Here is a 24,801-nt window from a genome sequence, read left to right on the forward strand (position 1 = left end):
TCTGGATTTCCCATCATAGGGCCTTTGTATTCACTTATTTAATAATAGTTCAGAAGAAGCGATCTCAGCTGTACAAGAAGTAATTCAGTTTCAGAACATTTCTCACTCCAACAAGGTGCATTTTCCCCTCTGGCACTCAGTTGTATAAATCTGACCTCTTTCCCTCTCACTCAGAGATCTCTTTTATGTATTTCCCAGGTTGGCTGGCATAGTCACCTTAGAATAGCCCCCAAATGTGGAAATTCTGTTGTCAGGAGTCATCATTTCCAGTAAGAAACTCACTGAGTGACAGAAAATGAAGACTAAAGATCAAAGATTACTAAATTAATTTGCCTAAAACCAATTCACCTAAAACCAATTAGTCTAAAATAAATATTTATCAAATCTGCAGCATTTCAAAAGGATTTAGCAGATTCACCCTTTTAGTTATTACTGTTGTCTGTATAACTTTTCATTGTAAGTCAACTGAATATGCCTCATGCCTATTCATTTGTTTAAGATATACTGGCCTTTTTAACAGTAGGAATGTAGAAGTTAGACCAAAGCATCAAAATCACATTGAACTCCATTATATTTTTCAAGGCATTTAATTTGTAAAGGAATATTGGATTAAGAAACAAAAAAAGATACACAAAATGTCTGTACCAATTGTATTTATTGCTAGAAACTTTAAACTTTTAAAAAAAGTTTTTGAATGGTAGATAACATAGAAAAAGACATCCATAAAGGTAGGAAGCAATCTCATCATTTACAAAGTGCTGCAAATTTGATAAATTTATGTTGCTGATAATAACTCAGAAGTACTCTTGGATGAATAGATATAAATCCTTGAAATATCCAAAGCATGACAAAAAAGAATAGGACACCTAAATGGATATAAACACACCAAAATAGGAATTGAGCTTTTGGCAAATTAGTCATTAAGTCATTAACTTTAAGCAAACAAGTTTTCAGTAAATTGGTTTTAAGAGATCTAGCTTTAGGTGAACTAGTTTCAGGCAAACTGACTAGTATCAAATCAGTGTTTTGCTCCCTCCAGGTACCCCCCAACTCTAGTTTTGGGATTGTGATGGATGCAATCCAGGACCTCTCTGAGAGGTGGCAAGTGAGCTTCTACTAGGAAACCAAGTGTACAAGTGACCTGAGAAGAGAGTAAGAAAGTAAGAGTGAGAGAGAGACAGAGAGAGAGTGTGTGCATGAACACACCCACACATGCATACACTGGGCTATATGGCTCAGTGCACCTAAACTTGGGAATGTGGCTAAGCTGAAGCTTCCTAGACATCCCCCCAACAAGCTCCACACCCACAGAGATCTGCTCATTACCTCCCCCAGCCAAGGAGAAGAGCAACCACGTACAATCACCTACCTAGCCTCCCCAGACCCATGTAAGTCCCTGAGAAACAGGGAATACAGGCAGCAACCCCACTCAGAGCTGGTCCCCATTCTCAGACAGATGAGGAGCTCTCCTAGTCCTTAGAAGAAGGCCAAGAAATAACTCATTAATGAGGTCCAGAGTTTCTACCTCTTCATCCAGATATAGGTGCGGGACCCCATATCTGACACCATGTGTCACAAAAAGTGAGGAGCTTAAATTTGGTTGCCTAGCAGGAACTCACCACCCTAGACTTGCTACCTCTCAGGGACATCCCACACTGCATCAACCACAACCCCAAAACTCTGGGGTTTGGGGGAGCTGGAGGGAGAATTACACTTTGATTTGGTTCTAGTCAGTTTAGCTGAAACTAATTGATTTAAAGCTAGGTCCTCTACTCCTGGAATCCAGGACCAGAACATTGCGTGACTCATGCATAATCATACACTAGGCCAGACACAGTGGCTTACGCCTGTAATCCCAGCACTTTGGGAGGCCAAGGTGGGAGGATCATTCAAGCTCAGGAGTTCAAGACTAGCCTGGGCAACATGGTGAGATCCCATCTCTAAAACAAACAAAATATATATACTGAAGATACAGAATCAGATGTTCAGAAAGTCCTGGAACCCTCCTGTGTGTGCCTAAGCTCAGACTGCACACATGGGAAAAAGGCCAGTCGCCCCCACCCTGGTAAATATAAGGTTTCTCTTCCACAATCCATTTGGAATATCATGATCTTTGGGTCTCCGGCCCTTGGGGTCCTCCCCAGAGGACTCTTCTGCCAGGCCTGCAGAGTGCATTCTTTGCCTTGGCTGGCCTCAGAGGGGCCCACTGGCCACAGCAGTTTGTCTGCAGGGTGACAGCAGCAGCAGTGATTGCAGCTCAGATATAGTTGGCAGGGGGTTGTCGGGCATTGAGCCGCTGCATGTGGCAACCATGGCAGAGCAAGTGCCCATCCAGAGGGAAACAGCAGCAGCCTTCCTCATCACTCAGCTGCATCCGGCAGTCCTAGGGAAGAAGGCACCTAGTTCACCTCAGCCTAGGCACCTTGGACACTGAGGGTATCTTAGGAGTCTGCCCTGCTCGACACCTGACTCCCAGTAACTGGAAGAAAGGGATGGGGTGGGAAGGGAAGGATGGAAGGGATGGAAGAGCAATCTGAGAAAATACTAATACCTCAGCTGGACACCAGGTGTCACTGCTGCAGCAGAAATAATGACACAAGCCTGTCTTTCAAGAAGTTTGACCAGAGTCCCTAGTCTTAGAAAGTCCTGACTCTGGGAGAGTCAGATTCAGAAAGGACTAAGCTACTTGGACCAGAGAGAGTGGCTGGAGGACAAAAAAGAGACTGAAGATAGGTCACAGTATCTTTCTGGTTTCCCATGCCCTACACCTCTCCCATAGATGTCTGGTTGTTGCAGGACTTGACTCCTCCCCTCTCCCCATTTCCACTTCTTCTCCAGCACCGCTGAACCCCAACACTCACCTCACAGTGGTAGCACTCAAAGTGATAATCCCGGTCCATGGATATCACCCTCACGATGTCCTCACAGCCCTGAAACATGCAGACCCCCATGGAGATGAGAGCAGCATGTTGCCTCACCTCCACCTTTCCCTCATATACAACCCTTCCCACCCCATGGGAAGATCATACAAATGCCCCCAGAGTCTCTCTGCAATCACCTGTAGTTTTAAGATGCTTCTGCAAATCCTACCAGAACTCTCATCTCCTTCACTGGGCTGCCCCCATGTAGCACACTCCCTCTGTACAACAGCCCTGGCCTTACCTGCGTCTCTCAGTTGTGGGGGAAGCAAAGGGAAGGGAAGGGGACAGGAGGCATAAATAAAGTAGGCTAGGCTGGGAACAAGGGGATCCAATAAGATCTGGTCCTCACTGGCTTTTGGTTTCTCTCCATAGGCACATCCCCTACACTCAGCTTAAATCATTTCTGACCCCTTCCTACCAGTGCTGAGGAGTCTTCCCACCTTTTTCCAGCCCCTACATCTGCAGTCTGGTGACCTCGACCTCAAAGAAAGTCTCCTCCTCTGGACTGGGATAGAAGAGATGGAGCCTGGGCCCAGTTAAGCTTTCAGACATGTCCAGGCCCGGATGTTAGGGTCAGGGTGGTGACCCCAAGAGGCAGAGTCACACGGGAATCTTCACAGAGTACATTCCTTGGCACTACCACTTCCGGCAGGAGGCCAGGCAGCATGTCCCTATCCCCTCCCCAAAGGCAGTGGCACTGGCTGCCCTGAAGGAGAACCCAGACATACTGACCTCAGAGGGGAGGATGGGTTGGCCACAGGCTGCACACTTAGGAGCATAATTTCTGAAAGAGAGAGGGAAGAGATGAGCTGAGGTTGGGGAATCCCTGGACCCAGTTCCACACCGCATCCCAAGGGGCGGACTCACTTGTGGTAGTCGGTGACACAGTATACTTGGTTGGAGAAGTCCACTGTGAAGGGGATGCCATCCAGGCACTTGTTGCAAACAATGCATCGGAAACAGCCTGGATGATAGGACTTCCCCATTGCTTGTAGGATCTGGCTCATGGGGTAGCAAGAGAATCAGTCTCCCTCCAGTCCCAGCTCTCCAGCTGCCCATTATGCTCCTTATTACTCCCATTAACCTCATCCAACCCGCTGCTATACTCCCAGAACAATGCTATGTAATGTCGGTGAAGAAGTCGTAAAATGGAGGCGGAGACCCTGAAAAGTGCCTGAGAGAGCATTCAGGCCAGCAGTGTTTCACTCTGGCTGCATATCAGGATCACCTAGGCAGCTTTTAAAAAACATCAGTGCTTTGGCCCTCCTCCAGGCCTATTATCACAATCTGTGGTGATGGGATCCAAACACTGTTTTTTGTTTTGTTTTGTTTTTTAGTTCTTCCCAGCTGATCTGCTAGGCTACCATGATTGAGAATCACTGATTTAATCCTATCTTTTGTTTTTACAGAAAAGAAAACTGAGTCCCAAGTGATTCTAACCAGTAGCAGAAAGGGGATTAAGACTCAGGACTGGCTGGGCGCGGCGGCTTACGCCTGTAATCCCAGCACTTTGGGAGGCCGAGGTGGGCAGATCACGAGGTCAGGAGATCGAGACCATACTGGCTAACATAGTGAAACCCCGTCTCTACTAAAAACACACAAAAAAATTAGCCGGGCATGGTGGCGGGCGCCTGTAGTCCCAGCTAGGCAGGAGAATGGCGTGAACCCAGGAGGCGGAGCTTGCAGTAAGCCGAGATCGCACCACTGGACTCCAGCCTGGGCAACAGAGTGAGACTCCATCTCAAAAAAAAAAAAAAAAAAGACTCAGGACCCCAGGCTGGGCATGGTGGCTCACGCCTGTAATCTAGCACTTTGGGAGCCTGAGGCAGGAGGATCACTTGAGGCCAGGAATTCGAGACCAGCCTGGCCAACATGGCAAAACCTCGTATCTACTAAACATACAAAAATTAGCCAGGCATGGTGGCGCATGCCTGTAGTCCTAGCTACTTGGGAGGCTGAGGCACTAGAATCACTTGAACCTGGGAGGCGGAGGTTGCAGTGAGCCGAGATCGTGCCACTTTGTCAGAGCGAGACTCTGTCTCAAAAAAAAAAAAAAAAAAAAAAAAAAAGACTCAGGACCCCACACTCCTAGCTCAGGCTGGAAGGCCTGGCTGTGCCTGCAGAGTTAGGGAGGGGCTAGGTCATAGAAGCCTGGGTTGACAGGCTTTTGAGCCCAGACTTGATCCCATAGGCAGAGGGAAGCCACTGTAAACAGTTGCTCTGGGGAGGAAGGGGATGAAAGTGATTCATCTGGTGACAGGCTTCTTTCCCCAACCTTCTCTCAATATCCATTTAGTCCCTGATCCCGCTCCTCAGCCTCACAGTGAGACTCCTCAGCTGAAGGCACTTTACTTACCTTCTCCAAAATCAAGTGACCACAGACACAGCATTTCTCAGCTGCCTCCTGAAACCCTGAAAACTAAAGTAAAAGACAAGACGAACGGAGGCTGTTATCAAACTGAGAATGATGGGTGGTACTCCAATGGGCCACCAAGAAGGGGGTCAGTATGGAAACCAATTCCAGGTCCAGGTGACCCTTACTCACCAGATAATCTTCCTCACAGTACACAGAGCCATTGACACTGTAGAAAGCCTTGCAACGCAAAGTTCGCCCTAGAAACAATAGAGAAGGGGCTGGAACCTATCCCACAGCCCAGGTGCAAGACTTCTGGGGTCACTGCTCCCCGCTGCTGCATAATATATTTAAACCTGGACTTTGTGCTTTTCCTCCTAACTGCTGTCTGTCCTTCCCCACACAAAAATTCCATCTGATGCAATTCCAATTTGCTTTGGCTTCATTCCAGCCAACTTCCCCTCTCCTCTGCTTGCTGCTCCTCCAGCTCCTGCCTCCTTAACAGTTTTCTAGGGCCCTCCCCTAAACAAACTGCCTTCCTCTCCAGTGCATAGGAAGCCACCTGGGAGAGTAAAGCCAACTACGTGCTGGAATACATGAGCTCTTAATAAGGTGCTATATGATTTGCATAGAGAGAATCACATTGTTAACAGGCCTTTCCCTCTGGGACCCTTCAACCTAGAAGCCTCTTTACCTGAGCATATCTATCCTGCTCTCAAATGCCTGTCTCCTTCCAGGGACAGACTCCATGGAGGTCAGGACTGGAGTTACTGCAGAAGGACAAAGTGCTTTGTTTGGAAGCAAAGCAGGTCCCCTCTCCTGTTTGTATAAGGCTGCTTCCCTAAGCTTAGAGGGACCCAGAGTCACTGGGGTAAGAGACAACCCAGGATCTTCTTCCAGCAGACAAGGCAGGACAATTCCCCATGTGACCAACCCCCAGGAACTGCTCCCAGGTGTCTACATTATCAGGGATAGGGAAGGAGTAAGAACAGGTGGAGCATGAGCAATTTTCCCACCTTTGCCTTCTTCCCCTCAAAATCCCTACTTCCAACTCTGTCCAGTGGGTTAGGAAAGCTGACTTAGAAGCTCATGAGACACAGGGGAGGAAAGATAGGGAAAGAGATATAGCCAGAAGAGGCCCTGTAAACAGAAGGATAGACAGACAGATGAGCCTAAAGAGAACCAGGCAGAAACTGGGGGAGTGAGAAAAGCTGAGTGCTGAAGTCAGACAGGCAGAGATAGGAGATTAAAGGTTTAGCAAAGGAATCAGAATGGGTAAGCAGTAAGGAGGGGGTAATAAGGGAGGGGAGGGGGGCAGTTAAGGCCGCTGGGAGCATCCCCCCTTTCCAAGTGGGCCTCCTGAGCTAACAGTGGCAGGCATTCCTGGAGCGTGATGTCATCAGCTTGGCATGGCCCGGTGGCCTGCACTCCAGTGAGGTGGCTGAACTCTGACCAGCCAAGAGAAAACCCCCCTCTCCGCCCCAAACAGCTCCCCACTCCCCCAGCCTGCCCCCACCCTCCCCACATTCCAGTCTTTCACTGTCGCCCCAGGCAACTTGGCTGCCCAAGACCAAGCCCCACCAAGAAGCTGGAGGGCCAGGCAAGTCCAGGATGGGCAAGCAGGGAAGCACGAGAGGGAGAAACAGAGGTGAGGAAGGAAGGAGGGACTCCAGAAAGGAGACCCACCAGGGGGAGGGAGAGCCAAGTAGAGGACAGACAGGGAAGCAAGAGAGGCAGAGCAGCTGCGGACCTCCAGACACTTGGTGGGGATCCAACAGCTGCTCTGTGAGCAAATGAAGAGGCACAAGCTCTCCTCCTGTTCCCCGTAGCACTTGTAAGTGTGTATGTGGGAAGGGGAGGGGAGTGCTTGAGTATTGGGGCTACACTCACCACAAGAGCAGCAAACAAAGCACTGGGTGTGGTAGAGGCTGTCCAGGGCCTGGCAGGCATTGCTCTGCCCATAGATGCCTTTGTTGCACTTGATACAGGTGCCTGAGAAGAGAAAAGTGTCACACTCTACTCCCCCAGGTCAAAACCAGGGATTCCCAAGCTTTCCTGACTGCCCTTTCCTGATGTGCCAGGGGTCACAGTCTCCCTTTGATGGGCTCCCTTCTGAGTAGAGAAGATAACGAGTAATGAGATGCAGCAAGATCTTGGCTGAGCAGATCCATTCTTGTTTATTTAATTACTCAACAGATATTTTCTGAGCATCTGTTTTGTGCTTAACACAGCACCACTACCTAAGGAAACCTGGAGAAAGTCGAAGATATGGTCCCTGGCATTCAGATGCTTAGTTTCTGTTGGGGAGAAAAGACTACACAGGCAAGGTATGATCTCTGTTGCAGTGTGTAGGATGAATGGTCAAAGATGCCAGTCCACAGGCGCTCAGCAGCAGACTTGAAAAAACTTTCTAGAGAAAGCAGGCTAGGCCCAGAAATCGTCTCTGGGACTTCAGTTTCCCATCAGTCAAATGAGCTGTTCAGTTATAGAATGATTTCTCTCCACTGCAGACTTCCAAGGATGGAGAAAAGGATCTGGCTTGGCAGAGGGCTCCGTGCAGAGGGGACCATGTGAGCATGATTCCTGTGGGGAGGTGGCTGCTGAGAATGCAGGGTGTGTTCCAGGAACCAGGGTTGAACAGGAAAGCAGGGAGAGTAGCAGAGCCCCTGATGCCTCCTAGTCACCTTCTATCATGGGAAGAATACAGAACTGAACTGCTTGCTATTCCCCAAAATCCCCCACTAAGATATATACACCTGGCTCTGGGACTTGCCTTTCCTGGGTGTGTTCTTCCCTCCCTCCACTCCCCAATTCCAGGCCCATGAGTGAGGGCTAGGGCCTGTCTTTGGGGAGCAGATCCCAACGGGCCTGCCCCACCTCTCCCCCTCGGCACGCTGCCACACTCCCTGCCTGTTGGGGCCCATCCCAGTCTTTGCCCAGGGGCTTGGGAGCCTGTGCAGCAGCTGCAGCAACTGATGGGCCCAGGCCTGTCCTGCTCCCACCCTCTGGCAGCTGGGCAAGGCTGAAGCCAAGGAAGAGGGCCCCTACTAGGGGCAGGAGGAGGGTACAGTCAAGCTGGGGCTAGCGGCACAAGGGGTATGTAGGGGTTCTGTCAAAGGAGGCAACCTGACTCCCAAGGAGAAGGGGCCCCCATCTCTGAATTCAAAATGTGGCTTCCTCATGGAAGTGAAGATCTGCCCCAAGATTGCCATGCCAGGGGGTCCTGTCGGAGCCATTCTTTAGGAAACCTTGGACGTTATGGGAAAAGCAAACGAAACTGCTCAGGCACGTTGGCCTCACCTCCTCTAACCCAGCATATCTATACCTATGTTCTTCCTGCCATTTTATTGCAGTTTCTCTGAGTTCCTTTCTTCCTTTTGGCTCTGATGGTTCAGCCAAAAAGACTTCTTTACTAGCCACCTCTCCTGGGCCTCAAAATGAAACTGCTAAATGGGCCCTGTCATTCAGTCTTCCTTGATCAAAGCGGTTTGGCATCATCTCCTCTGGGCTTTCCTCTCGGTGGATTTGGAGGTGGGGAAAAGAATGGGGGTGGAGGTTGGGGGTTGAGTTATGCCCTTATAGCCTGCCGCCCTGCTACCTCTGAACCTCCTACCCAACCATCCCTCCCTGGCCGCGTTCCTCTTCCTATTCACTTTTCTAGCCATAGAGTTCTACAGCATGGGGTCCAGGAGTGGGGCATGAGTGGTAAGAAGAGATGCTTGGAAAAGTGAAAGAGGCCCACAGCCCTTAGGGGGTAAGCCTGCCACTTCTTTCCAATCACAATCAGATTCGAAGTTTTTTATGTGTGTAGCAGTGCCTGTGAATTTTGACTAAAAGATCTTTCAAGACCCTAATGTTCCTCATAGCTGAGACATATAATCAATCAATACTTCCTGAACAGAGTAGGGGAGGGAGACAGCGACCAGGTTTCCTTAACAGTGTCAGGCTACTTCTAGCCTGAATTCTGAGAGGTTATAGCCAGAATTCAAGGCCAAGTTATTTCTGGCAATAACACAGGGTCGTTATCCATCCAGAGGTAATGGTGTCCCAGTAGTCATGACTTTTGCCCTGACTTCCGGAGGATGGGGAAAATAGAAGCTGGTACTACTGGGTCTCTGATTAAATGCCCACGCACGCACCTAGCCAACAGGACTGGGGAGGGACAGCAGTTGGGTCCCAGGGCGCTCCATCCTGTCTCCCAGGCTCCATTTCCCCGACAGCCGCCACTACTCCGCGTATGCTAGGGAGCGCCCCTCCATCCCCGAACTCCACCCCTCCGCCGCGCGGCGGCAGCCGCCCCGCCCGCGGGCACCTGGAGCGCCCGGGCAGGAGTCGGCACGCACGCGGCCAGCCTGCCCCGCCCCCCCACCCGCGCATTCTCCGAATTCCTGCGGGCGGAGCCTGGGCCCGGGTGGGGGCGCGGCGCGCACAAACCTCCAGGGGCACCGCCGTGAAGGGGGGAGCAAGTTGGGGGGGATGCGCCTTCACTGCCCCACTTGGTCCCTTCCCTACGAGGCCTCCTGCCGCAAAAAACCGAGGTTCAAATGCTTGAGAAACGGACTCACGAGATACCAGGGGGGTTGAATTTAGCAGAAATAAGGAGCCCTGGTTCATTTGAAAACTAGCAGGAAGGGAACAGTGCTCTGGGGCCGCCCCCATCCATCCCTCTTGCTTCTTTCCTAGTCCCGCGTCTTCACCTTGGACCCCGGGGCACCGGCACTTTGGGCCGTCGGGGCAGTGGAGAACCGAATACCGTGACGGGTCCCTTCCCGTCCCTAACCACTTCTCTCACTCACCGAAGTAGTCCTCCCTGGCCTCTGGCTCCCGCATCCGGGCCCGGGCGGCCTCCGGAACGAAAGGACCTGGTGGCTCCTCCAGACCCGACGGCTCAATCCCCGAGGGTTCTCCGCGGGCTCCGGCTTCTCGCCCACCGGTGCCCACCGTCAGGCGAAGCAAAGCTGTTAGCTCGTCCTGGTACCGGGCGCCCACGGCGCAGTCCCCGTAGCCGGTCACAGAGTGTCGTCCGGGTTGCGCCCCCCGTCTCTCCAAGGGCCCCGCCGCTCCCACTCCGGCCCCGGCTAGAGCTCCAGGGCTGCCCAGGGCCGGGGGATACGAGTGGCGGCTTTCCTGGCAGCCGAACCCCGCGGGCCGCTGAGCGTACAATCGGTCCAGGGCGGCGTGGAGCTCCGGGTAGGCGGACGGGACCCCTCCGGGAGAATAGCCTGCCGGTGCTCCGGCCAGGGGTGGGCCAAACAGGCACGGCCCCGCTGGCAAGGGGCTCCCGTGGCGCTGGTCGTAGCCCATGCTGATGCCGCTGGTGCGATTGCTGCAGGGCCGGCTACCTCCAGCTCCGCCAGCCCCCGCCCCGTCCAGCAGCAGGCTGCCCCGGGGGCTGGACGGCTTGCTCGCGTCGCTGGCCGAGCTACTGGCGAAGCTAGAGCGGGGGCTGAGGGCCGGGGCCGTGGGCTCCAGCCGAAAATCGGGGGGCAACGACTGAGGTAGAGGCAAGGCCCGGGTGGGCGGCGGCCCCGCGGGAAAAGAGCCTTCGTAGCGCGGCGCCTCAAAGGAGCCGCGCTGATTTCGCTCAGCGTCCAGGGAACCTTGCTCCCGGGCCGGCTCCAACGGCTCATCCCCAGGTCCCCCAGTAGCTCCTCGGGGCCCTGACTTCCTAGGTCCCCCCAACCCACTTAGGCGCCCCTTGCCCGGCCCGGGGGTCCCGTCAGACCCAGACCGGCTAGATTCACCCTTTCTGCGGCCGAACTTCTCCAGCAGGCGACTGGCTTTCTCTCCTAACCGCTCCATGCCCTCGGGCCTGGGGCCTCTCGCCCCCTCCCCGCCTGGCACCCTGCGGCGTCTCGGCGGTCGGTTCTCTTTCCCTGCAGCCGGACTCTGGTTCCCCAGGGGCACAGGGGAGGCACAGGGGCTTAGCGGGCGGCCTGGATGCCCTGCGCCAGGAATCCCACAGCATCCCCCAGCGGGAGGGGCTGCGTCCCCCCGCGCATCTGGGGCTGAGCGGGGCTAGCAGGGTCTCTGGCAGCGGCTGTCCAGTCCGCAGGTCTATCTGTTCACGCGTCGACTCGCCCGACTGCCCCACTCTCCCCGGCCCCCGCCCCCCTAGCTCTCACGCTAGCCACAGACCGAACTTCTCTCCCAAACTTTTGTCTGCCTGGCCGGATCTACTTTCCTAGGGGGGCGGAGCGCGGTGTGTGAGAGAGCGCCGGGGGTGTCGGCGCAGGGATAGCTGGTGTGCGTGCAGCGAAAGGCGCTAACTGCCCTGGACGTGGAGACCCGCGGACTGGACGTGGAGACCCGCGGACTGGACGTGAGAGGCGGGCAGGGGCAGTTGGGGCAGCTGCCCCTACAACACTGAAGAATTGGAACAGGAAAGAGTGTGGGGGTAGGGGACGGGGACTCTTTGTCTGCAGTTGGAATGCGCGGAGGGGCATGGTGGAATGTGTCGCGTCCCGGGACCGGACGACAGGAGGCATGTTCTGCGCTAGCACCGTGACTTTGTTCCCAGCGTGGGGACTGTGGGAGAGATGGAGAGAGACTGGTACAGAAATGGTGAGACAAGGAGAGAGCCATAAAGAGGAAGACAGAGAGAAAGAAGACAAATGCATAAAGAGGTTCAGAGACGTGTACGTAAAGATAGCCCTGAAAGGCGACGAAGCTCACAGAGAGAGGTGGAAGAGGGAAGAGGTAGCGAAAGAAAGGGAGAGCTGAGGAGCAAAGAGGAGTGTGGACGATGCAGAGACCGAAGGGTGCGCAGACAAAGGAAAGGACAAGCTTGTCCAGAGAGAATGAGAGACAAACAGATAAACTGCAATAAAAAGGCACCACCTTCTGGACCCAAAAGTTTTGTGATGGTGGAGAAATTTTGTGTTTGTAAAAGCAGTGAAAAGCAGTCAGGAAAATGGGACTAATCTCTACTTTGAGAGGGAGGGAAAGAGAGATAATGTGTATGTAGAAGCAGTGAAAAGGAGTGAGGAAAAGGTTTGGGACTAATCTCTACCTTAAGGGTAGGACAGTTAGAGGGATAGACAGACACCCCCTGGTGTTGGGAAATGAGATTTTTCTCATTTCAGGTGACTGGAGATCGAAGGCCTGGTTTTAGGGCTAGCGAACACCTTCTCACTTTGGTTTTGGTCCACAGAAGACTGGTGATACAGAGTAAGTATTAAGAGGAAGAAAAGAAATGCCGTGTAGAGGAAATTGCAAATGAAAATGATCAGGATGGAAAAGAGGCTGATATTGACTATTTTAAAAGGATCAAGAATAAGGAAAAGAAACCCTGGCTGAAGCAGCCGGGCGCGGTGGCTCACGCCTGTAATCCCACCACTTTGGGAGGCTGAGGCGGGCGGATCACTTGAAGTCAAGAGTTCAGACCAGCCTGGCCAACATGGTGAAGCCCTATCTCTACTAAAAATACAAAAATTAGCCAGGCGTGGTGGCGCATGCCTATAGTCCCAGCCACTCGAGAGGCTGAGGCGGGAGAATCGCTTGAACCCGGGAGACAGAGGTTGCAGTGAGCCAATATCACGTCCACTGCACTCCAGCCTGGGCGACAGAGCAAGACTCCGTCTCAAAAAAATTCTCAAAAATAAATAATAATTTTTTTTAAAAGAAACCCTAGATGAAGCTAAACATACCTAATTAAATACCAGCCAACGGCCGGGAGCGGTGGCTCACGCCTGTAATCCCAGCACTTTGGAAGGCAGAGGCGGGGGGATCACGAGGTCAGGAGTTTGCAACCAGCCTGGCCAGTATGGTGAAACCCCGTCTCTACTAAGAATACAAAAATTAGCCGGTGTGGTGGCGTGCACCTGTAGTCCCAGCTACTTGGGAGGCTGAGGCAGAAGAATCGCTTGAACCCAGGAGGCGGAGGTTGCAGAGAGCCGAGATTGTGCCATTGCACTCAGGCCTGGGCGATAGAGGGAGATTCCGTCTCAAAAAATTTTTTTAAAAACCAGCCAACTACTTTTGCCCAGACTAAAACATCAGTGGCAAGGGGTGGAGGAAGTAGAATGGAGAAGGAAAATGACTCCTTTGTATTTAGATAGTAAATGAGTATGAAAATTATATGCAAACAAGTCATGCATATTATTTTCATCTCAACATTTTGAACACCTTTTATAATCTTAGTGTAGCCTTAGGGAATGTGGAAAGAAACGAGGTTAATATCTTTTGGGAAGTTAATTTGTGCCAAACTACTTGGCTTCTTTGTCCTAGTTGCATTGTCTCCCTGACCTCATCTCCCCTGAGAATCAGCCTCTCTGTTTCCCTGGTCAAGGCCACGGCTTTTCTCTGATCCTGAGGAGAGTTTCCTACCAGACTGGAAGCAGGGAGGACTGAAAGCACTAGGAACAGAGGGGAGCTATCGGATTGCATCTAGAACATGCTGTGAGCAACATCTTCAGAATTAACCATAATGTGTTCCCTCCTTTCCTGTGTCCAGATGAGGAAGGAGAACCTTGATTCTTCCTTCCAATTACATCCAAAATATCCACACAACTACTAATATTTGGAAGCTTTGATCCTTTGGGGTGAGGATGCGAGAGGAAATCTTATGAAATGTTGGGAGGCCATTAAAGGAGGCCCATGCAAGAGTTGGTGGTAACAATGGGCACAATTGGGATGAACAGCCTGTGTTTTCAAGGGATAACTGGAAGCAGAGACGAGTGAAGGGGAAGAAGTAGAAGACGCATATGCTAATAGGGCATGCTCCAATAGTGCTCATGACCTCAGGTGGCCTCTCCACAGTCTAAACTGGAGCTGGGATCTCCAAAGGCCCTCTTCGTCCCCAAGACTTTAATTATAATCTGTATACACAGGTGACTCCCTAATCCATATTTCCAGCCCAGTCTTTCTTGGAATTAAAAACTCAACTAACTACTAGCATCTCCAATGGCTGTCTCAGAAGCACCCAATATCCTAAACTGATCTCATCTTCTCTGCCTCATGAAACTGGCTCCTCTAACATTCTCTGAGTAAATGGCACAATCCTGTTAGCTGCTTAAACTAGAAATCTGAGCGTCAACCCTATGTCCTCCTCCCTTAACCTCAAATCCAACCAAGTCCTATCAATCACCAAGTTCTATTAATTCTGCTTCCTAAACGTCTTCCAAATGTGTCCTCCCCTCATCACCACTATATATGTCAAGTCACCGTCTTTCCTCTCCGAAACCAATGCAAAAGTCTCCTGGCCAAGGCTTGCTCCCTGCAATCCATCTTATACCCTGAGGTCAAGTGATTTTTTTCAGTACAGAAGCTTTACGACTTACAATGGAGTTATGTCTGAATAAACCCATCCATTATAAATTGAAAATATCGTAAGGCAGAAGTGCTTCTTCAACTTCACCATATTTTCAGCTTAAAATGGGTTTATCTGATGTAACTGCATCATAAGGTGAGGAGCATACTGAATCATTTCGCACCATCGTAAAGTTGAAAAATCCTAAGTCGAACCATCGTGAGTTGGGGACTGCCTGTAGGCAAAACCTGTCGTTTTATTTCCCTGCTAAAACAAACTTTCAATGATTTCTCACTGCCCTTGGGTTGAAGTCTGTACTCTGTATTATGAGGTCTGTCTCACTCTCCAGCCTCTCCTCTAGCATTATCCCTTCCCCAAAACAGTCTGCAGTAGAACTGGACCTTGTCTGTACTCTCTCTTGCCCCTGGACTTTTGTACCTGCAGTTCCCTTTTTGGAACACTCTCTTAGCCTCCCCTTTCCTTCTGGTTAACTCTTCCCCAGTTTAGACATTACACCCTCTCAGAAGAAGCCTTTCCAGACTGCAAGAGTAGGTTAGCTACCCCTGCTGTATATTGCCATAGTGCACTACACTCCACCATGGTCACCCTTATCACAGTTCATTTCATTGCCTACTCCACTGCCTGGCTTCCTGACTAAACAAACTAAAAAAATCTCTGAACAGCATCCAACCTTATCAACAATGTATCCATAGCACAGTACCTGACACCTAGTAAAGCGATCAATGTTTGTTATAAGACTGAATAAATGTAAAGCCATTTTTGCTTTTCAATCCATCCAAAATGCACACCCCTTCCTCAAAATACAGCTTGGCTGACAGGACCAAGAAACAGCTACAAAGCTGTGTATTTTGCTTGGTCACATAGTGAGAGAGAGGCTGCCGGTGAGACACGGGAACTCTTTAAGGCTTAATTTCCTCATCTGTAAGATAGGAATAGTAAAATTTTCCTCATGTAATTCAATAAACAATAGCTATTATATCAGGATCCCAATTCCCCAATAGGGATAGAACTTGTGTTCCCTTGGTCAGAAGACTCAAGCTCATGACTGAAACTGCCCACCAGGTGGCGGTATTAACCTGCACTGGTCATGTTCGGTTTCCACTGCAGAGCAAGACAAGTAGTCACAGGGAAGCAAAAGGTACAACCTGGGCTGCTTCCTCAGAGCTTTGGGTGGAACTGGGCAGGGGCAGAAACAACTCAGAGACAGGGCATATGTCAAGAAGGCCTCATGTTTCTTGGACCCATCCTCCTCATTTTCTCATCCCAGGCTTCTCCGAGATACTGTTTATGCTGAGGAATAAGCATATTCTGGCTTACTGTTCACAGTGGAGGGAGTTTCTCCCCTTCTAGATAAGTTTTTATCCCACCAGTGTTCTGCTTCCCCAGTAGAGACTGTTAAGAAAAGAGGCAAATTTGCTTTCTCAGACTGCACAGAGCATCTCATTATTTTGTGAAGCCCCATGGCCACCTATTTCTGAGACATGGGGCATGGCGGAAGCCAGAGTTATTCTTGGCTGTAGATTTTATTCATCCTTTTCCACCTTGATTTCAATGAATGAGTTCAAGTCAGGACAGCAGGTTTTGTGGGGCTGGTCAAAAGATGGGGAGCCAGGTGCATTCTCATCCCCTCCCTCATCTTCCTCTTCTTGGAAATTAGGATTGTAAAGTTCTGGTGGAAGGAGCTGGGCTTCAGCAGAAGGCAGTCTGTCTGAGGGAGGCCCATACACACGGTTGGCTTTGGTGCCATGCTTAGAGTTAGCATCCAGGTGGTAGCAGAGCTCTGTGAGGCGCTGGGCCCGGAAACGGGGAGGGCGGGCCACCCACACACCTGGCTCGTTAAGACTGTCCTCTTCATCTGACATCAGTTCCTCTGTCACATCATTCCACAGACGTTGGTCCTCAGGTCCAAAATGCCTCATGATACTGGATCGGTTGGCAAAAAGCTAAGGCAGGAACCCAGGAGATAGATTAGGAAGGTAAACATTCTATGGATTAGATTTGGGGAAAAGGTTTGGTGGGGAAGGCTGTGTAAAATCTGTGCCTAAGTGAACCCAGTCCCCAAGTCAGATCTTAGCATTGGCTCACTGTTCTTCTCTATCTTCCTACATTCCTGGCTCTCAACCCTATTCTCAGATGCCATGTCCTCTGGCCCTTCCCACTTAGGAAAGGGTTTAGAGTTTAGTATCTTGAAAGAAAGGCCTAGAAACCTACCCGATATCGGCGACTTCGAAGTTTCTTCTCCTCTTTTTCCTTCAGGCCTTTAAAGGGGTTCAGGGAGTTGCGGTACTCACGCCTCTTAGTAAGGAAGTAGGCCACACAGGCTCCTGGCGGGGAGGGAAGGAAGGGAGCAAGAAGGAGGGTCCTCTGAGTAGTGGTCCTCAGCCCGTTTTTCTGCCCTAACACTATTGAATGGGAGGTTGGCGATCACTACTTAGATGAGGGCTTTTTTTTTTTTTTTTTTGAGATGTAGTTTCACTCTTGTTGCCCAGGCTGGAGTGCAATGGCACAATCTCGGCTTACCACAACCTCCGCCTCCTGGGTTCAAGCGATTCTCCTGCCTCAGCCTCCCGAGTAGCTGGGATTACAGGCATGTGCCACCACATCCGGCTCTTTTTAGTAGAGACGGGGTTTCTCCATGTTGGTCAGGCTGGTCTTGAACTCCTGACCTCAGCTGATCCACCTGCCTTGGCCTCCCAAAGAGCTGGGATTACAGGCGTGAGCAGCCGTGCGTGGCCTAGATGCTGGGCTTTCTTGGCATAGGCATTAGCATCTATTCACTCCTCTTTGGTTAGGATTCTTTTTATTTATTTATTTTATTATGATTTTGTTATGAGACAGGGTCTCGCTCTGTCACCCAGGCTTGAGGGCAGTGGCATGGTCATGCATGCTCACTGCAGCCTCAAACTCCTGGGCTTAAGTGATCGTCCAGCCTCAGCCTCCTGAGCAGCTGGGACTACAGGTGCACATCACCGTGGCCGGCTAATTGGTTTAGCTTTCTTTGCCCACCTCCATCTCCAACACTAACTCCTCCCAAATATCTCCCACTGGAAAAAGACAACTCCAATCGCTTCTGTGTCTCCCCGCTCCCTCCACCAAATAAAACCTACCCCTTCTTGGGCGTGGTGGCTCACACCTGTAATCCCAACATTCTGGGAGGCCTCCTGCTGAGGCAGGAGGATTGCTTGAGCCCAGGAGTTTGAGACCAGCCTGGGCAACATAGTGAGACTCAGTCTCTATTTAAAAAAAAATTTAAAAACAACAACAATCTACCCCTATTGCCACTCTGATGGAAGATTACAAGTATTTTTAAATTTTTTTTTGAAACAAGGTTTCCCCACAGTGGAGTTCAGTGGCACGATCTCGGCTCAATGCAACCTCCACCTTGCAGGCTCAAGCAATCCTCCCACCTCAGCCTCCCAAGTAGCTGGGACTACGTCATGCATGCCACCCCACCCAGTTAATTTTTGTTATTTTTGTTTGTTTTTGGTAAAGATTGGGTTTCGCCATGTTGCCCATGCTAGTCTCGAACTCCTGGACTGAAATAATCCTCCTGCCTTGGCCTCCCAAAGTGCTAGGATTACAGGGATGAGCCACGTTACCTGGCTCTACAAGTACTTTTTCAGCAGAAGCTTTCATAATACTTCAGGGTTAGCTACAAATAACAAAAGAGAGCAAGGAAAGAGAAAGCCTGGGAAATAATATTTAGGGACCAAGGGGCAGGCCTGGCTTCTGAACATAACACCGCCTCATAACACCTTAGATTCCTCCTCCTCGTAACACCTTAGGTGCAAGACCTGCATAAACAGAATGCATGATGGTGTTCTAGCCCTTTCCTTCTCTCATTTTCATTTCAGACTGAGAGGGAAATAAACAGGCAATTTGAGATAATTCTATGAATATATTGAAGGTGAGAATAGCCAAAACATGTTTCAAATCCACTATTTTCAAAACCACCTAATCATCTCTATTATTCCTCTTCTCCTCTGACCAAGAAAGAGGAGTGGGAGGAGAGGGGGAGAAAGGATGGCATAGGAGTTAAACCAGTTTTTCTCACCTTTTAGCTCCTTATCAGTGTAATTGTGGGGACTGGTCACCAGCTCTTGCTTGAGCTTTTCCAGAAGAAACTTCACTACTGAAATATTCCAAGAGGACTTGATGCTGCCACAAAGAGAAGAGAATGAATAAAGTTGTCGGCTTTGTAAGAGCCAGACAAACAGAGATACCCAGCACTAATCAACTTTGTGGCAAATCCCTCCACAGCCTAAGAAGGTATGGTGAGATCAAAGCCTTAGTCTCATTGCTGTATTGGAGCATCCCCCTCTACTTCCCTGTCCTTAGCAAAGTACCTTCTAAGTCTTTTTCCTCAAGGAGACCATACCTTTCAGACCCATTGAATCTCTTGTCATTGGTGATGTGGTTATGCACATTGTGGACCAGTTTCTAGGAGGAAAAAAAGAAAACACAATCAAGCCAAGAGTGGATGTTATGAAAACTCTCCTCTGGTCCCTAGGGTAAAAAGGTATTGTCCTTAAGGGGCTCTCTGCCTGAATCCTTTCTAAGCCAAGAGCCTATCCAAGTTACTATTTCTAGTGTGGTCTTCCCTGACTTTTCATTTCATGTGTGTCAGGATTCCAGGATCATCCCTGGCCTTACTTCTGCTCCTGAGTAGTGTGATCACTAGAGCAGAGGGTCTCAAACATTTCCATGAACATACCCCTGATAGCAACGAGAAAGCAAGTATACACCAGGAGTACTGCGAGTGAACATTTCTTTTTTACTTTTCTTTCTTTTTTTTTTTGAGATGGAGTCTTGCTCTGTCGCCCAGGCTAGAGTGCAGTGGCGCAATCTCGGCTCACTGCAACCTCTGCCTCCTGGGTTCAAGTGATTCTCCCGCCTCAGCCTCTCGAGTAGCTCAGAGTACGGGCACCTGCCATCATGCCTGGCTAATTTTTGTATTTTTGTAGAGACGGGGTTTCACCATGTTGGCCAGGCTGGTCTTGAACTCCTGATCTCAGGTGATCTGCCCGCCTTGACCTTCCAAAGTGGTGGGATTACAGGCATGAACCACCACGCCCAGCCAAGTGAACATTTCTTGAAGTCCCCTACTCTTGCACTTTTTTCTTTCATTTTTTTTTTTTTTTTTTGAGACGGAGTCTCGTTATGTCGCCCAGGCTGGAGTGCAGTGGCACGATCTTGGCTCACTGCAAGCTCCGCCTCTCGGGTTCACGCCATTCTCCTCCCTCAGCTTCCTGAGTAGCTGGGACTACAGGTGCCTGCCACCACGTCCGGCTAATTTTTTGTATTTTTAGTAGAGACGGGGTTTCACCGTGTTAGCCAGGATGGTCACAATCTCCTGACCTCATGATCTGCCCGCCTCGGCCTCCCAAAGTGCTGGGATTACAGGTGTAAGCCACTGCGCCCAGCCCCTACTCTTGCACATGTAAACTTTTTCTTCAAAATGTATTTGTATTTCTTTTCTTTTTTTTTTTTTCTTTCTGAGACAGAGTTTCGCTCTGTCACCCAGGCTGGAGTGCACTCGTTAAAAAGTTTTGCCAGCCGGGCGCGGTGGCTCATGCCTGTAATCCCAGTACTTTGGGAGGCCAAGGCAGGTGGTGCCATCTCAGCTCACTGCAACCTCCGCCTCCCGGGTTCAAGCGATTATCCTGCCTCAGCCTCCTGAGTACCTGGGATTACAGGTGCCTAGCACCACGCCCAGCTAATTTTTGTATTTTTAGTAGAGACGGGATTTCACCATGTTGGTCAGGCTGGTCTCGAACTCCTAACCTTGTGATCTACCCACCTCAGCCTCCCAAAGTGTGCTGGGATTACAGGTGTGAGCCACCGCACCGGGCCTGTTTAATATAAAAATGTCTTCTGGAATTTTTCTTTTTTCTTTTTGAGACAGAGTCTCACTCTGTTGCCAGGCTGGAGTGCAATGGCGCGATCTCGGCTCACTGCAACCTCCACCTCCCGGGTTCAAGCAATTCTCCTGCCTCAGCCTCCCAAGTAACTGGGACTACAGGCGCACCACCACCACATCCAGCTAATTTTTGTATTTTTAGTAGAGATGGGGTTTCACCATGTTGGCCAGGATGGTCTTGATCTCTTGACCTCGTGAACCACCTGCCTCAGCCTCCCAAAGTGCTGGGATTACAGGCATGAGCCACCGTGCCTGGCCATCTTCTGGAATCTGCTAGTAAAACTGATGACCCAGGAAAAAGCCCCGGGTTTGTCTGTGGCTTTATATATTTCCTCATGCATTACCACAAATCTCGGGAGTATATACACCATGGTCTGAAAAACAGAAATCTAAAATAACAGAAACGTGAATCGGAAAGGACCGTGGAGGCTATATTATATTACCCAATTTCCCTTTCACATCATTAAACAGGCTGTCTTTCCACTTTGTTTATACCCATCTAATGATGAGTTCTCCATTCTGAGTCAGCTTATCCTATTGTTGAACATTTCCACTCATTAAAAAGTTTTGCCGGCTGGGCGTGGTGGCTCATGCCTGTAATCCCAGTACTTTGGGAGGCCAAGGCGGGTGGATCACCTGAGGTCAGGAGTTCGAGACCAGCCTGACCAACATGGTGAAACCCCATCTCTACTAAAAATACAAAAATTAGCCAGGCGTGGTGGCGTGCGACTGTAGTCCCAGCTACTCAGGAGGCTGAGACAGGAGAACTGCTTGAACCCAGGAGGTGGAGGTTGCAGTGAGCTGAGATCGTGCCACTGCACTCCAGCCTGGGCAATAGAGTGAGACTGTGTTTCAAAAAAAGAAAAAAAAAGAAAGAAAAAGTTTTGCCTTAGATGCTTCAAAATCTGTTCCCAGTTTTGCCCATAATAGCACCTAAAATATTTATTTATTTATTTATTTATTTATTTATTTATTTTTATTTTTTATTTTTTTGAGATGGAGTCTCACTCTGTAGCCCAGGCTGGGGTGCAGTGGCATGATCTCGGCTCACTGCAACCTCTGCCTCCAGGGTCCTGGTTCAAGCAATTCTCCTGGCTCAGCCTCCCTAGTAGCTGGGATTACAGGAATGCACCACCACTCCCAGCTAATTTTTGTATTTTTAGTAGAGACGGGGTTTCACCATGTTGGCCAGGCTGGTCTTGAACTCCTGACCTCGTGATCCGCCCACCTCGGCCTCCCAAAGTGCTGAGATTACAGGCATGAGCCACCACGCCCGGCTTTATTTATTTATTTAGATACGGAGTCTTGCTCTGTCGCCCAGGCTAGAGTGCAGTGGTGTGATCTCAGCTCACTGCAACCTCTGCCTCCCAGGTTCAAGTGATTCTCCTACCTCAGCCTCTCAAGTGGCTGGGATTACAGGCGCACGCCACCACGCCCAGCTAATTTTTGTATCTTTAGTAGAGACGTGGTTTCACCATGTTGGCCAGGCTAGTCTCAAACTCCTGACCTCAGGTGATCTGCCCGCCTTGGCCTCCCAGAGTGCTGGGATTACAGGCGTGAGCCACCGCACCCGGCCCTAATGCAGGGTTTTACTTGTCTTTCAATTAAGTTTAGTTGTTTCTGATTGTATTTTCATCCCAAGCTCCCTCAGTCAGTGGAAGTTACCCAGTCCCAAACTGACAGATTAATATCCTGATCCAAGGACTTTTCAGCTCCATATTCAGAAATCCCCAATTTATCCTTCTACCTCTATGGCTGATTCACCATACCAACTTAGGAAAGTATTGTCAACTCTTTATGGCTAGGGTCTCCACTCTGTAAAAAGGACCATTATTATACTAGCTGCATATTCAACATAGTTATTTTACCTCTTAGTAGTCCACACTTAAGGAATCACAAAGGAATGGGCGAATGTTTCAGAAAGTATTTGGGAGAGTTTCAAAAAAACAAAAAAAGGGGAAAGAAAAAAGGGAGTTACAAAGCTTCCAACTCAAGTGGCTTGGAAGAGATCCGCTGATAAAAATCAAAACAGGCTTGACATGGAAAGGGAAAATACTCTAGACAATAAGTGTGAGGGCTGTAAAGGCTGTTGGCTCACCTACCTCCTGAATAAGCTAAAAATATTTCCCCAAGGAGTGGCTGGGATCTGCAGCATTCCAAGGAATTAAGAATTCTGGTTTGATCCTTTTGGTTCACAGGATCCCTAGCAGCAATCCTCAAGAGCCTCAGCAGATTGGAGAGATGCCTCTTTGATTCCGTCCCAGAGCTAAAGATTGGAACAACTGTCCCTCCCCCTCTAAACCCACAGTCTGCCACAAGAACATTTTAAACCTTCCTCCATGATGGGCAGCAAAACTCCCTGACTAGTCCTCCAGATCCTTCTCAAGCGCAGAATAGAGAGAGCATGATGGTGAGTGAGCATACTGTCCTTCCTGCAGGTCTTCAGTTCCACCACACTCTCCTAAGGGAAGGAAGAAGCCAGGCCTCAATGCTGTACCTCTCTCTGGAGGCAGCAGGCACAAGTGGAATGGAAGTGATGGAAAATCCTGCTTTTATGCAAATTGTAACTATAAACTCATTATAGTCAATATGAACATTGTATGGCTAAAGAATGTCTCCAGCCAGGCATGGTGGCTCACGCCTGTAATCCCAACACTTTGGGAGGCCAAGGTGGGTGAATTGCCTGATCTCAGGAGTTCAAGACCAGTGTGGCCAACATGGCGAAACCCCATCTCTACTAAAATACAAAATTAGCCAGGCGTGGTGGTGCAAGTCTGTAATCCCAACTACTCGGGAGGCTGAGGCAGGAGAATCGCTTGAACCTGGGAGGCTTGCAGTGAGCTGAAATCACGCCACTGCACTCCAGCCTGGGTGACAGAGCGAGACTAAAAACAATATCCCCATGGTTGTCAGAAAAAAGCTTTTGTGAGACCAGCCTGGGCAACTAAAATACAAAAATACAAAAAATAAGCCAGGCATGGTGGTGCATGCCTGTAATCCCAGCTACTCGGGAGGCTGAGGTGGGAGATCACTTGAGCCTGGGAAGTCGAAGCTGCAGTGAGCCATGATCACACCACTGCACTCCAGCCTGGGCAATGGGAGTGAGACCCTGTCTCAAGAAAGAAAAAAAAAAAAAAAGAAGTTTTTGGGTACAGAGTTGATCGCAAAGACTGTGGTCACTTTAAAGAAGGTTTCTCAACCTCTTCACTATTGGCATTTTGAGCTGGGTAATTCTTTGTTGTGGGGGCTGTCGTGTGCACTGCAGGATGTTTAGCAGAACACCCGCTAGATGTCAGTAGCATTCTCCTTCCCCTGCCCCCGGCCACCCACCAGTTGTAGTAATCACAAATGTCTCCATATGTTTCCAAATGTCTCCTGAGGGTAAAATCACCCCAGGTTGAGAACTACTGCCCTAGAACTTCTCTAGGTTTGGTCAGCTGCCAGGATGGGGACTCCCAGCTCAGCAGGATGTTCTTTGGGCTCCCAGCCACGCCAAGAAGTGTTGAGGCAGACCTGGTTCAGGCCAGTCCCTTCCTGGCTAAGAGCTCTTGGAATGACTGGAATCTCCAAACCTCTATAACTGAGCTGAAGGTCTAGTGACTCTCTGCATCTCTGAAGCTTGAGACTACCTCAGGACAGCTTCACTTGCTTTTCCACCCAAGGTGCCCCTTGTCACTTACTCTGCACACTAGCTTAATTTGCAGGCAATTTCCAGAGTTACCCTTTGGTGACCAATCTGCTCAATCCCTTAAAGATCTTCTCATCAGGATTATTAGAACACTAGGAAGGCTGGGCATGGTGGCTCACGCCTGTAATCCCAGTACTTTGGGAGGCCAAGGCGGGTGGATAACCTGAGCTCAGGAGTTCGAGACCAGCCTGACCAACATGGCAAAACCTGGTCTCTACTGAAAATTCAAAAATTAGCTGGGGGTGGTGGCACGTGCCTGTAATCCCAGCTACTCAGGAGGCTGAGGCAGGAGAATCGCTTGAACCTGGGAGGTGGAGGTTGCAGTGAGCTGAGATCATGCCATTGCACTGCAGCCTGGGTGACAGAGTGAGACTCTGCCTCAAAAAAAAAAAAAAAAAAAAAAAAAAAAGAACACCAGGAGATGTGATATAAAGGAAGATATCACATTATCTGGAAAAGCCTAAAAGCTTGATGTTTAGCAGGGGACTTCCTATCCCTAGTGTTACAGAATAACCTCTCTCCTTATCCCTCCCACTCTGGTAGGATTCAGTACAGCATTCATTCAATATGGGAGGCCTAAAATCAACCCACCCATCACTCTTCACTTATCTCTCCAGACTGAAGAAAAATTTATAGAAATTGAGCTCA

At 49.8% G+C, this 24,801-nt stretch overlaps 2 protein-coding genes and 1 long non-coding RNA gene across 5 annotated transcripts in view; 1 reads left to right on the forward strand and 2 right to left on the reverse strand.

Moving 5' to 3' along the window:
- AJUBA (ajuba LIM protein) lies at positions 1 to 11,447 on the reverse strand. 2 transcript variants are annotated; one of them, XM_003808109.5, is made up of 8 exons: positions 10,071 to 11,434; positions 7,165 to 7,266; positions 5,467 to 5,534; positions 5,278 to 5,340; positions 3,789 to 3,919; positions 3,654 to 3,705; positions 2,862 to 2,930; positions 1 to 2,383 (listed from the first exon to the last, which is right to left on the reverse strand). In XM_003808109.5, the coding sequence occupies exons 1-8, from the start codon at positions 11,074 to 11,076 to the stop codon at positions 2,258 to 2,260; spliced, it is 1,617 nt and encodes a 538-aa protein (XP_003808157.1). In that variant the 5' UTR covers positions 11,077 to 11,434; the 3' UTR covers positions 1 to 2,257. The 2 variants fall into 2 exon arrangements, with proteins under 2 accessions (XP_003808157.1, XP_008958455.1); XM_008960207.5 differs by lacking the exons at positions 1 to 2,383; positions 2,862 to 2,930; positions 3,654 to 3,705; ... (2 more) ...; positions 5,467 to 5,534; positions 7,165 to 7,266 and adding an exon at positions 7,413 to 7,857 and having other exon boundaries at positions 10,071 to 11,447.
- Positions 10,453 to 24,801, forward strand: part of LOC106635465 (uncharacterized) — an 18,958-nt gene continuing 4,609 nt past the window's right edge. Inside the window, exons 1-4 of one of the 2 annotated variants that reach the window (XR_010109792.1) lie at positions 10,453 to 11,912; positions 12,360 to 12,444; positions 18,607 to 18,814; positions 22,664 to 24,798. This is a non-coding gene — a long non-coding RNA (uncharacterized LOC106635465). Of the gene's footprint in view, positions 11,913 to 12,359; positions 12,445 to 18,606; positions 18,815 to 22,663; positions 24,799 to 24,801 lie in introns of those variants that run through there. The other variant, XR_010109791.1, reaches the window with a different exon arrangement.
- The window catches only part of C15H14orf93 (chromosome 15 C14orf93 homolog), a 12,241-nt gene continuing 3,198 nt past the window's right edge, over positions 15,759 to 24,801 (reverse strand). Inside the window, exons 3-6 of the mRNA XM_034937287.4 lie at positions 18,924 to 18,985; positions 18,600 to 18,703; positions 16,757 to 16,869; positions 15,759 to 16,488 (exon numbers count right to left, since the gene is read on the reverse strand). Coding sequence (XP_034793178.1) covers positions 16,069 to 16,488; positions 16,757 to 16,869; positions 18,600 to 18,703; positions 18,924 to 18,985 — 699 coding nt within the window. The 3' untranslated portion in view covers positions 15,759 to 16,068. The remainder of the gene's footprint in view (positions 16,489 to 16,756; positions 16,870 to 18,599; positions 18,704 to 18,923; positions 18,986 to 24,801) is intronic.

Source organism: Pan paniscus, chromosome 15 (genome assembly GCF_029289425.2).
Source record: "Pan paniscus chromosome 15, NHGRI_mPanPan1-v2.0_pri, whole genome shotgun sequence".
NCBI lineage: Eukaryota > Metazoa > Chordata > Mammalia > Primates > Hominidae > Pan > Pan paniscus.

Bases quoted from the DNA above. Each gene is read 5' to 3' on its own strand.
- AJUBA (XM_003808109.5), bottom strand. From the start codon at position 11,076: ATGGAGCGGTTAGGAGAGAAAGCCAGTCGCCTGCTGGAGAAGTTCGGC. The intron at 3,706-3,788 runs GTGAGTCCGCCC...TCTCTCTTTCAG, and splicing joins TGTGTCACCGACTACCACAA to AAATTATGCTCCTAAGTGTG. The intron at 2,384-2,861 runs GTGAGTGTTGGG...CTTCTTCCCTAG, and splicing joins TTGAGTGCTACCACTGTGAG to GACTGCCGGATGCAGCTGAG.